Here is a 12,930-nt window from a genome sequence, read left to right on the forward strand (position 1 = left end):
GTGTTGCCCGGGCTGTGATGTAGGCTGGCAGGTGCAGCTTCCATTTGACCCCGAGTCTGGGAACTTCCATATGCTGCAGGTGCGGCTATAAAAAGAAAAAAAAAAAAAAACAAAGACAGTGTGGTATTGGATTACAACCCAAACACACATGAGCCCACAGTGGTGTGAATAAATGATTGAATAAATAAACACACGGAGAAGCGATGAATCTGCCTTCCAGAAGAATTTCAAATTGCGTATGTTTCCCTCTCCAGGAGAGATGGAATGTATCCCTCCTTTCCCCACGCACCACCTCAACTCCCACGCCCCGGTCTCCCCCCAACCCACCCCGAGTATAGGCTGAACTTTAGGGACGTGCTTCCCTATGGAGCCTGGGTGGGGAAAGTGGTTACCTTGCAGCAGAGGAGCCCAACACGCCAGACCTTAACCAAAGGAGGAAGATCAATGTCACGGCTGGGGACGTGAGGCCAACACGTACCCCCAGTAGGATGCAACGAAGAGGGCGGCTTACCTCTGTGCTTGTTCCCCACATCCATCCCACGTTATAAGCCTAAAGCAAGGGCTTTCTCTAAAACACCCGACCAGTGCTCTGAAACGGTCAAGCTCATCCAACACCAAGGAGAAAGTGTCACAGCCAGAGGAGCCTAAGGGGACATGATAACTAACAGCAACGTGGTCTCCCGGATGGAATCCTGAACAGGAAAAGTCACCAGGAAAAACTGACCAAATTTAAACAAAGCGTTGTTTATTTAAGGGTGATGCGCTCACGTGGGTTTCTTTTTTCTTTTCTTTTTCCTTTTCTTTTTTCTTTTTTTTTTTTTTTAGGGCTGCACCTGTGGCATATGGAAGTTCCCAGGCTAGGGGTCGAATTGGAGCTGTAGTCGCTGGTCTATACCACAACCACAGCAATGGGGGATCTCAGCCGCATCTGAGACCTACACCAGAGCTCACAGCAACGCTGGATCCGGACCCACTGAGGGAAGCCAGGGATCGAACCTGCGTTCTCATGGATACTAGGCAGGTTTGTTACCACCGCACCACCATGGGAACTCCTGTTTTTTTGTTTTAAGGGCCACACCTGTGGCATATGGAGGTTCCCAGGCTAGGGGTTGAATTGGAGCTGCAGCTGCCGGCCTACCCACAGCCATAGCAACACCAGATCTGAGCCACATCTGTGACTTATGCGGCAGCCTGCAGCAACGCCAGATCCTTAACCCACTGAGTGAAGCCAGGGATCAAACCCATATCCTCACAGAGGTGTTATGCTGGGTTCTTAACCCACTGAGCCACAATGGGAACTCCCATGTTGGTTTCTTAGTTTTGACAAATTATGACGGCAATGTAAAATATGGATGCTAGGGGGAGCTATTGAGGAAGGAGCTCTGTGTACTATCTCTGCAACTTTTCTATAAAAGTATTCACAATAGGAGTTCCCATCAGGTGCAATGGTTAATGAATGCGACTAGGAACCATGAGGTTGCGGGTTCGATCCCTGGCCTTGCTCAGTGGGTTAAGGATCCAGCATTGCCGTGAGCTGTGGTGTAGGTTGAAGACATGGCTCGGATCCCAGGTTGCTGTGGCTGTGGTGTAGGCTGGCAGCTATAGCTCCGATTCAACTCCTAACCTGGGAACCTCCATACGTCTTGAGTGCAGCTCTAAAAAGCAAAAAAAAAAAAAAAAAAAAAAAAAGTTTATTTTTAAAATGCTCGTATAGTTCTTGCCAGGTGTTAAGTATTATTTGAAACACATTAACTCTGTTAACACATGTAATCCCCATAATAGCCCTATGAGGGCGTTTCACTAGCCCCATTTTCCAGATGAAAAAACTGAGGCACAGAGAGGCTAGTAGCATGCCCAACAACACACAGAGCTGGCATTCAAATCCAGGCCGCGTGGTGTTAGGATCCAAATGGGGCTCATATGTTCCTAAAACTGCAGCGGCTGTGTCTTGAGCATTGGCTCTACACGAAGGGGAGTGGATGGAGTTGGCAACAGAGTGAGTACGCCGTAGTGCCTGGAGCCCAGCATGGGGAAGGCAGAGGGAGGCCCGTGTCCTCCGGCACTGAATCTGAGGCTGATTCAGAGAGGCAGGTGACCAGTTGGCTGTGAGAGTGAGAAGGAGCATGGAGACCGGTAGACTAGGATTTCCGTGCCAAGTGCCTGGAAAAATAGGCTTGGGAGGGGCAGGAGGGGTGGGGTGGGGAGGAAAGATGTTGGTTTTGATTTCTGATGAGGTGGTGAAGTGACGCAGGGTGGCCCTGGCCCACACTGCCACCTCTGCCACTCACCGGCTGCGTGACCTCAGAGATGTTGCTTAACCTCTCTGGGCCGTGGTTGCATCATATAAAATGTGGAGAAATAAGAGTACCTTTCTCACGCACTTGCTGCCAGGGTTAAACTGATCTTATACACGTAAAGTGCTAAGAATAGTGCCTTCCGTGCCACAGCCACAGCCACATCAGAAGGGCTCAATAAATGTTAGCATCCTTATTACAGAATGTGCCTTGTCAACTGTGAGTTTAATGAGAGTAATGCTGAGTCTAGCCCTTGTCAGCCTGTCATGCACATTAACTCATTTAATATTCACAGTAACCCTGTAGGGAGTTCCTGTTGTGGCTCAGCAGTTAAGGAATCTGACTAGCAACAATGAGGATGCAGGTTTGATCCCTGGCCTCGCTTAGTGGGTTAAGGATCCAGCATTGCCATCAGTGCAGGTTGCAGATGCGGCTCAGATCCTGTGTTGATATGACCTCTAGCCTGGGAACCTCCATGTGCCGTGGGTACAGCCCCCAAAAGCAAAAAAAAAACCCCAACAAATCCTGTAGCCTAGGTGCTGTTATTACCTATTTTATGGAGGAGGAAAAGGAACGCATATCAAGGTTAAGAAACTTGTTCAGTACAACCACTATGGAAAACAATATGGAGGTTCCTTGGAAAACTAAATTTAGAACCACCATATGATCCAGCAATCCCACTCCTGGGCATCTATCCAGTCAAAACTATAATTCAGAAAGATACATGTTCATTGCAGCACTATTCACAATAGCAAAGACATGGAAACAACCATAATGTCCATCAACAGATGAATAGATTAAGAAGATGTGGTACATATACACAATGGAACATTACTCAGCCATGAAAAAGAAAGAAATAATGCCATTTACAGCAACATGGATGGAACTAGAGATTCTCATACTAAGTAAGTCAAAAAGAGAAAGACAAATACCATATGATATCACTTATATGTGGCGTCTAAAATATGGCACAAATGAACTTATCTACAGAAAAAAAAAACAACACAAACTCACAGACATGAAGAACAGATTTGTGGCTGCAAAAGGGGAAAGGAGAGGGAGGAGGAAAGACTGGGAGATGCAAACTATTCCATTTAGAATGGATAAGCTATGAGGTTCTATGTAACTATATGCAATCTCTCAGGATAGAACATGATGGAAGATAATACAAGAAAATGCATATATATGTATGACTGGGTCACTTTGTTGTACAGCAGAAATTGGCACAACATTGTAAATCAACTATACTTTTAAAAAATGTAAAAAAAAATCCATTTAAAACACCCCCTTGTTCAAGGTCACACAGCTTGTAAGAGAGGGCGAGGATTTGAACCCAGTGGTGTAACTGCAGAGTCCAAGCTTTATGCTACTTACTCCCCAGCCACAGCCACACCACAGAATTTACGGGGCGAAGGAGTTCCCTTCGTGGCTCAGCAGTTAACGAACCCGACTAAGATCCACAAGGACGCGGGTTCGATCCCTGGCCTCGCTCCGTCAGTTAAGGATCCAGCGTTGCCTTGAACTGTAGTGTAGGTCACACATGTGGCTCGGATCTGGTGTTGCTGTGGCTGTGGTGTAGGCCGGCAGCTGCAGCTCTGATTCGACCCCTAGCCTGGGAACCTCCATGTGCTGCAGGTGCTGCCCTGAAAAAAAAAAAAAAAAAAAAAAAAAAGAACTTATGTGGCAAACACTTGAGGTTGCCTGCCCATCAACCATCTTCTCTTTGGGGGACGTGACCCAAATGGGGCTCACTTTGGAGGGTGCCACCTTGGCAACAAGCAGACTACCCCCGGGTTTCCTCCGGCCCTGGATCAGGAAGTAGCAGCTCAGTTTAGGGACCATGCTGTGTGCAGAACACACACCTTCGAGCCCTGGGATCCTGCTCAATGGGAGATGCTCACACTTTAGGCACCAGAGGCCCGACAGCAGATCCCAGCGGATCCTAGCAGATCCCGCTTGCCCAACTCACTTGCACTTTAGGGGGGGATTCCGACGGAGCAGATGGGCCATATCATTTTAAATCTTTTCTCTCTCAAGTTTTACATGTTTCTCTTTTAGCTGAGAAAGTGAAAATGAACTCGTGGGCCCAGCACTAGTCCACTGGGTACACAAAGGCAGTGCTGCCAGGAATGGTTGGGCTGGTGTGCTCGGAACCACACAGAGGGGTGTCGGAATCCAGCCAGCAGCCAGCCAGCCAGGCAGTCACCCACACGGCAGGGCCTGTCCCATCACCCACAAGGCAGAACCTGTGCCATCAGCCTGGTGCCATCTTGCAGCTCTTGCACCCATAGGGCCATCCTTCTCTTTTTTCTTTCTTTCTTTTCTTTTCTTTTTTTTTTTTTTTTGTCTTTTTAGGGCTGCACCTGTGGCATATGGAGGTTCCCAGGCTAGGGGTCAAACTGAAGCTGAAGCCACCAACCTACACCACAGCCACAGCAATACGGGATCTGAACCGCCTCTGTGACCTACACCACAGCTCACGGAAACGCCGGATCCTTAACCCACTGGGCGAGGCCAGGGATCAAACCCGCAACCTCATGGTTCCTGGTCGGATTTGTTTCCGCGGTATCACAATGGGAACTCCGGGCCATCCTTTTCTGATTCACACAAGGGACCAGGTCTGCAGCTCTGCCTGGTTCCTTGACACTGCCTACGAAAGGCCTGCCCATGATCACCTCTGCATTTCGGGAGACAGAGTGTCCACAGCTGTCAGCAGATCCCCAACAAAGGTTCCTGAAGGGTCCTGAGTTGGCTGAGTTGGGCTGAGGCCACAGACCCCGGGAGGGTGAAACCAGTTGTCTATCATTCTTCCAAAGCAGCAAGACCCAGTAAAACGCTCTTTTCCCCAGAAGCCAGCTTTGGGGATTTGACGCCTCAGCCCAGGACACCAACACCTCTGGGAAAGAGGCCTGGCTGAAGCCAGTGTGTGTGGGGGGACAGTGGTGTGCCCCACCCCGGACCTGGAGGCTTGGCCACGGGGCCAGGAGGGGGCTCTGGGGCCTCAGCAGTTCTGCCGGGGCACAGCTTCCTTTCCCACGTGATGCACCAGTGGAGCCTGCAGCCCTCCGACGGCTGCCCCAGAGTTGGGGACAGAGCTTGGCTCTCAGGCCCAGGGTCTGGATGGGCAGAAGCTGGGGAGAAGGAGGAGGTGGGGATCCGTGGACCATTTGCAAGAGGACCCAGCCTTTCGGGGTTACCATGACTCGGATCCTGCCATCCTCTCAACACTGGGGGTGGCTTGGAAAACCCATTTACAGTGAATCTTCCAGGGCCCTGTTCTAAGTGCTGACATGAGCCAATTCATTCACGCTTCACGAGAACTCTAGCAGGTGGACATGGTTATTGTCCCCATTTTAGGGAAGAGAAAACGGAGGACAGTAGATGCGGGGGGGGGGTACCCGGATCCCGGGAGACCCCACCCAGATCCCTTGCTGCACGTGCTCATACCTGCCCCTTCTCCTGTCCCCTGGCTTGGGAAGTTGGGAGACCCTGCCCCATCCCCCGGGGGTGGCACACAGCCAGTGAGTGACGGCTGGGGGCACATCGGCTGGGCCCCGTTTCAGGGCTGAAGTTCCGGTTCTGCTCCAGACCGCCCCGTGCAGCGGGCCAGGCCCAGCCGTCCTGCTTTCTGTACAGACGTTTCCTAAAGCGATTCCCACAGCACATCATGGGCTTCGATGCCGTCCTGTCTCAGCCTCTGCCTCCAGGAAACCCCACGGGACAGACAGACCGGGGGACAGATGGACCGGTGCAGATGGAGTGGCAGGGCCGGGATGCGCACCCTGGCAGCCAGGGGGACCCGGGCAGCTCTCACCTGTAGTTGCAGGGCTCCGCCCCGAACAGACAAGCCAGGATCATCCTCTCGGCGGGGTAACCCATGGCCACCAGCTCCTTGTTTGGAACCTGCGAGAAGATGTTGGTGGCCTGCAGGGTGTACCACTCCGTCACGGCCCGGGTGGCGCTGCTAAAGCTCCGGAAGGTGCACGTGGTCCCGTTGTGGCTGCACTGCGGGGGCAGAGGGGGTTCCTGTGGGTGGGGGGCCTCTGAGGAGCCGGGGCAGGGTAGGCACTGCCAGCTGCCCTTCCTTGGGCCACCTGCCCTGGGCTGCTGGGGACTGTGCTTGCACCCAGGGTCATAAGCCTCGGGCTGTGCCCTCGCACACAGCTGCGAGGTCACAAGGATGCACACACACAGCGCCAGCCACCCCCATATAATATAGCCTCAGGCAGAGCAAACACGCACACATGGTCACACAAACCCTGGTTTCTAACATCAGCAGCTATGTGTGCCCTGGACTCACAACCACACACACACACACACACACACACACACACACACGTCCACATACCTAGATTCACATGAGTGGCACCACACTTGTGCTCATGCGGGCACACAGACAATAGACACACTTAGACCCTCCACTCCCCTGACCCTTTTTTTAAAAAAAATATTTTTTTTCCTTTTTTTTAGGGCCACACCTGCGGCATATGGAGGTTCCCAGGCTAGGGGTCCAATCGGAGCCACAGCTGCCGGCCTACACCACAGGCAGAGCAATGCAGGATCAGAGCTATGTCTGCGACCTACACGGCAACGCCAGATCCTTAACCCACTGGGCAGGACCAGGGATCGAACCCTCAACCTCATGGATACTAGTCAGGTTCTTAACTCCCTGAGCCACAACAGGAATTCCCTCCCCTCTCTTCTCAGCCCCCTCCTGACATGTTCAGAGGCAGCTCCTTGGAGGCTGTGTGGACCTTGAAGGACTCAAGACTCCAGGCTCTGCCTCCCCCTCAGCTGGGGAAGGACCAGCCTTGTCAGCCTGAGCCTGCAGGGGTGAGTAGGGCCCCTCCGCCACCAAGCCCAGGTCCCCTGCATGCCCAGGACTGAGAGGCCCTGGGACTCTGGCCTCGGCCACTCTGACTCTTCATGCTGGGACCCCGGGAGTCCTGAGGGGGAAGCTTCTGCTGGGTCCTGAGACAGCCCACCTTGGGCCAGCCTCGGGGCGGGGAGGTCCTCGTCTCCCCTGCAGGAGGTGGGAATAATATTTAAGGCTGACTCTGGCCCGGGTTCTGTTCTCAGGACTTTAGGTCTATTTAACCCATCCGTTCTCACAGCAGCCCTACCCCATCACCATGGAGACACTGAGGCCCAGAGAGGTTCCATCAGGTGTGATGACAGCAGACCCCCAGGCCACATGCACACTCACACGACCTATGCGTGCGCGCGCACACACACACCTGATCCCGAGAGCTAGTGCAGCCAACAGGGACACGCCTGCTTTACAGACGAGGAAACAGACACAGGAAGCTGGGTAAATGCATCCAAAATTAGTAGGGTGTTGGGTCAGTGCCAGCTCTAGGCCTCTGGAGCTTCGTGCTGTTTGCTGATTTGGGTGGAGAGGCGGGGCCTGGGCTGCAGAAGCCCTGACCACATGGGGGGCATGGGAGGCAGTGGCCCCCCTCTGGGGTGTGTATGGTCCCAGCCTGGGTCCCCAACCAAGGCGGATCACCCGCATCACCAGAGAGCCTATTAACAAGACAGATTCCTGGGTCTGGTCCCAGAACTGTCAGTTCAGATTCCCAGGAGGGCTCAGGGGTTTGTGTAGTTATGGAGCTAGCTCCCAGAGAATCCCAAGGCATAGACAGAGAACTTTCTTCCCGCTTGCAGGCTTGTGGGCATCCCAGCACCCCAGTTATGCTTTGGCAATGACTATACTGCATGGCTGTGGTTTTTCACCTGCCCAATATTTATGTCTTTGTCTTTTGATAATTCCTCCCTCATTCCTCCTTCAGGGAGCCACCCTTTCCCCCTTGCTCAGGCCATGTGGTCTGATAGAAGCTGACATTACCCCCAGCTCTGGGGCACATGACTTAGGACTGGCCAATCATGACAGCCCGTCCTTCAGCCTATAGTGATTGGTTTAAGGATGAGCATGTGACCTGATGATCAGTCCCAGACTTGGGCTGGGGCCAATGGGAAAAAAGAGCTCTAAGAGTGCTAAGCTGGTGGGATGTACGCCTGGCATTGCCAGGGCCCTCTGTGTGGAGAGAGTCTGCCAGAGAGCAAAGTCAACCAAGAGAAAATCTAAATAAGGTGGAGAGAGATGGAGTCCTGATGACAGCATTTGAACGCCTGGATCCAGCCACACCTGAACCCAATATACCCCTGGACTTCTCAGTATGTGAACCAAAGAATTTCCTGTTTTGCTTAAGATAGTTTGAACTGGATCACTGGCATCCAAAAGTGTCTCAACTAACACACCAGCTCTTTCTATTTTTAAAAAAGCACTGCAGGAGTTCCCATTGTGGCGCAGTGGTTAACGAATCCGACTAGGAACCATGAGGTTGCGGGTTCGGTCCCTGCCCTTGCTCAGTGGGTTGAGGATCCGGCGTTGCCGTGAGCTGTGGGGTAGGTTGCAGATGCGGCTTGGATCCTCTGTTGCTGTGGCTCTGGTGTAGGCCAGTGGCTACAGCTCCGATTGGACCCCTAGCCTGGGAACCTCCATGTGCCGCGGGAGCGGCCCAAGAAATAGCAAAAAAAAAAAAAAAAAAAAAAAAAAGGCACTGCAAACATAGAAAATAGGCACTGGTTCCAGCCAGTCTTTCCTCCAGCAACTCCCAGATTATTTAAGGGAGGAAACATCCTTTGGCCTCACTGGATAGGGCCCATTGCTTGACCTGTGCCCGTGGCCCACTTACTAGTTTCATGGCTATTTTGCATCCCGGGGCCCTGCAGGTCCTTTCGGGTGCCGGGCCGCTGCTTGCTGAGCCATTGTAGTTGTCTTCAAAGAGGTCAAGAACCACTGGGTGTTGGGGATTCTGCTCATTAATGAAGACCAAGGGCGTGTGGTTCCAGATGGTGAAGTTCAGGGTCTCGGTGGCATTGACATGGCTGAGCTCGGGAGCCAGGATCCTCTGCAGGACTGCCTCCATCAGCTCATCCAGGTCCTTCAGCAGATGCTGGACTTTGGAATACCTGGGTGGGGGAGAGGGCCAGTCAGAAGGGCAAGGGGCAGAGCGGCCCCAGGCTGGGATCCCCTCCTATTCCAGCGTGGCAGCCACTATGTGTGAGAAGAATACCCCCTTCTACTTCCCCCGCCAAGCACCCGCTTCTCTATCCCCCCACCCATACATCCATGCATCCTCTGCCCACCTCCTCACTCATTCACCCAGTATTTGGTGAGCACCTACTATGTGCCAGACACTGTGCAAGGCACAGAGGGTATTTTATAGCAGACAAGACAGATCGGGTCACTTTCCTTATTCTTCTTCTTATTTGGTCTTTATGGGGCTGCACCTGCAGCATATGGAAGTCCTCAAGTGAGGGGTCTATTGGAGCTGTAACAACCAGCCTATGCCACAGGCACAGCATTGCCAGATCTGAGCCGCTTCTGCTACCTACACCACAGCTCATGGCAACGCCAGATCCTCAACCCACCGAGCGAGGCCAGGGATCGAACCTGCGTCCTCATGGATGCTAGTTGGGTTCATTACTGCTGAGCCATAACAGGAACACCTGGGTCTCTTTCCTTATGAAATTCACATTCCAGTGAGAAAGAGTCCTAAGAACACATGGCTGTGGATCCCTTACCATCTGCCAGGTGCTAAGGCCTTCACGTGTCTTATTTAATCTTTGCCACAATCCTATATGTATGGATAAAGAAACTCTGCGAGTTGCTGTGATTTCCTGAGCTTCCCGCACTGACGAGGGGCAGAGCTGGGATTGGAACCCGGGTGTGGTGGGCTCCAGTAGGCGGGCTGTGTGCACACGGGGTTCTGACATCTGCCTCCCAGGAGGGATAGAAAGTGACGCGGGAGGGGCAGGTCTGTGATCCTGAGGTCTGAATTCTCCAGCAGCAATTTGGGGAACAGGAGTCAGTTTCAGGAGGAAGACGGCAGATCTGACAATGGGGCTGGGCTCCTGGGCTTTCTCTCCCCCCCCAAGGCTCCCATATTGGAAATGGTGATCAGTCCGTGTGGCAGAAAAGGATCCACCCCAGCCAGTGTCCTCAGTCCCCCCTCAACACCCCGGTCACTCCATCCCAATTCACCCAAGACCCTGCTCCAGAGTCTGGTCTATGGGGCGATGTTTGTCAGCTCTGGCTGGAGGACTTCCTGTAGGAGAGAGTCCTAAACCCTAAAAACAGGGCCAAGTGCCAGTACAAAGGTGGACAGCAGGCAGAGCGGACACCAGCTGCAGACGCTGACACCACCTGTCCCCTGACCATCAGACCAGCCACTCACATGCACGCATTGGGAAGGTGGTGGGCTGTGGGGTTGGGGGCTGCTATTACAGCCTAGAGAATCACAGCTGCTCTTGCGCTTGGTAAGTTCTAGGTGTGAATTCTTGGGCTCTGGGTTCGAAATCCTCCAGCCACTTAACTTGACCTTGGGCAAGTTAACCTCTCTGAGGCTCTGTTCTCTCATCTACCAAATGAGGGGCTTAAAAAGAACCTCAAAAAATATCTGGTAGTCCCTGCCTTTAAGCACGCCAGTGTCTATTGATGCGATGTGTATTTATCAAGCACCTGCTATTGCCAGGCACTGCTCTAGGCACCAGGAATACACCAGTAATGAAAACAAAGTGCCAGAGTTTTGGTCGTGGCTCAGGGGTTAACGAATCCAACTAGGAACTGAGAGGTTGTGGGTTCGTTCCCTGGCCTTGCTCAGTGGGTTAAGGATCCGGTGTTGCCGTGAGCTGTGGTATATAGACTGTCAGCTGAAGCTCCGATTAGACCCCTAGCCTGGGAACCTCCATATGCCGCAGGTGTGGCCTTAGAAAAGGCAAAAAGACAAAAACAAACAAACCAAAAAAACAAAACAAAACAAAAAAAAACCAAAAAAAACAAAAAAACACCCCCAAAAACAAAAAAGAATTTTCTAGGAGTTCACATTGTGGCTCAGAGATAACGAACCCGGCTGGTATCCATGAGGATGCAGATTTGATCCCTGGCCCCACTCAGTGAGGTAAGGATCTGGCGTTGCAGTGAGCTGTGGTGTAGGTCACAGATGCAGCTCAGACCCTGCCCATTGCTGTGGCTGTGGTGTAGGATGGCAGGGGCAGCTCCAATTTGACCCCTAGCCTGGGAACTTCCACATGTCACAGATGCAGCCCTATGAAAGAAAAGAAAAGAAAAAAAGTTTTCTTGAGTAGCTTCAAGGATTCACCCAAACAAGGAGGAGCCCTCTTAGGAGAAAGGAGTGGTGGTTTGATAACTGGAAATGTAATCAGGAAGTATGAATTCCCCTCTGTGACTTTCTTTTGGACAAGAACGTCTCCTGTGATTCAGACGTGCTGGCCCCTCTTCGGATTCCTTGAGGGCAGAGCACCAAGCTCTGTCTCACCCCAGGACCTTTGCATGTGCTGTGTCCTCCACTTGGGGCATTCTCTCCACTCTGGCCAACTTTTACTCATTCCTGGGGGTGTTTTTCTCTGACCCCCCCCCCCCCCGACTTTCCCCAACCCTGACCAGGTTGGGTCCCCTTGGGCGTCCCCTTCATAAGCCATGCCATCAAGAGGTTAAACAGTGGCCTGCTCAGATCTGGTCTGGGTTCAAATCCTACAGTTGCTCCCTGTGTGTGTCTGGGCAAGTCCCCTCATTTCTCAGAATCTCCATTTCCTGACCTGTGAATGGGGGCTACTGTACTAGTGCCCACCCTCTAGGGGGGCTGTGTGGATTAGAATGACATGAATTACCCAAAGAACACTCAACACGCTGCCTGGCATTTCATAAGCACTTAATTATGGTTGATATATATGATGTATGTTATACATATATCATCTATATGGTTGATATATATGTATTATGTACATATCAATCCTCACAAATATAAATAATTCAATATTTATGAAAAAAAGATTGTTTTCTCTGATAGGCTGTGACAAAGGCAGGCACTTTGTTTTCTTTTTTTTTTTTTTTTTTTTTGCCTTTTCTAGGGCTGCTTCCCGTGGCATATGGAGGTTCCCAGGCTAGGGGTCTCATTGGAGCTGTAGCCACCGGCCTACGCCAGAGCCGCAGCAACACGGGATCCGAGCTGCGTCTGCGACCCACACCACAGCTCACAGCAACACCGGATCTTTAACCCACTGAGCAAGGCCAGGGAACAAACCCACAACCTCTCAGTTCCTAGTTGGATTCGTTAACCCCTGAGCCACGACCAAAACTCTGGCACTTTGTTTTCATTACTGGTGTATTCCTGGTGCCTAGAGCAGTGCCTGGCAATAGCAGGTGCTTGATAAATACACATCGCATCAATAGACACTGGCGTGCTTAAAGGCAGGGACTACCAGATATTTTTTGAGGTTCTTTTTAAGCCTGGGAGATTTATGAATTTTGAATTTTACTTACTTCCAAGGGAGGAAAGCAAAGAAGGAGAGAGAGAGAGCTTCCTGTTGTGGCTCCGTGGATTAAGAACATGACATAGTGTCTGCGAGGATGAGGTCCGATCCCTGGCCTCACTCAGTGGGTTCAGGATCTGGCATCGCTGCAAGGATGGAGCTTGGATCCAGCATTGCTGTGCCTGTGGCGTAGGCTGGCAGCTGCAGTTCGGATTGGACCCCTAGCCTGGAAACTTCCATGTGCCCCAGGCGCGGCTGTAAAAATAAAAATAAGAGAGAGAGAGAGGAGAAGAAAGAA

At 51.9% G+C, this 12,930-nt stretch overlaps 1 protein-coding gene across 5 annotated transcripts in view; it reads right to left on the minus strand.

Annotated features, from left to right (window-relative positions):
* Positions 1 to 12,930, minus strand: part of SCNN1B (sodium channel epithelial 1 subunit beta) — a 72,403-nt gene that overhangs the window by 15,314 nt on the left and 44,159 nt on the right. For all 5 annotated transcript variants that reach the window (XM_085017334.1, XM_013989681.3, XM_021086475.2 and 2 more), the window contains 2 exons: positions 8,993 to 9,269; positions 6,109 to 6,299 (listed from right to left, as the gene is read on the minus strand). In XM_085017334.1, coding sequence (XP_084873460.1) covers positions 6,109 to 6,299; positions 8,993 to 9,269 — 468 coding nt within the window. The remainder of the gene's footprint in view (positions 1 to 6,108; positions 6,300 to 8,992; positions 9,270 to 12,930) is intronic.

The sequence above is a fragment of the Sus scrofa genome, chromosome 3 (assembly GCF_054392235.1).
Source record: "Sus scrofa isolate SSC_HxYL_T2T_F1_AM1 chromosome 3, Sscrofa_HxYL_maternal_Yorkshire_Landrace_v2.0, whole genome shotgun sequence".
NCBI classification, from domain to species: Eukaryota; Metazoa; Chordata; class Mammalia; order Artiodactyla; family Suidae; genus Sus; species Sus scrofa.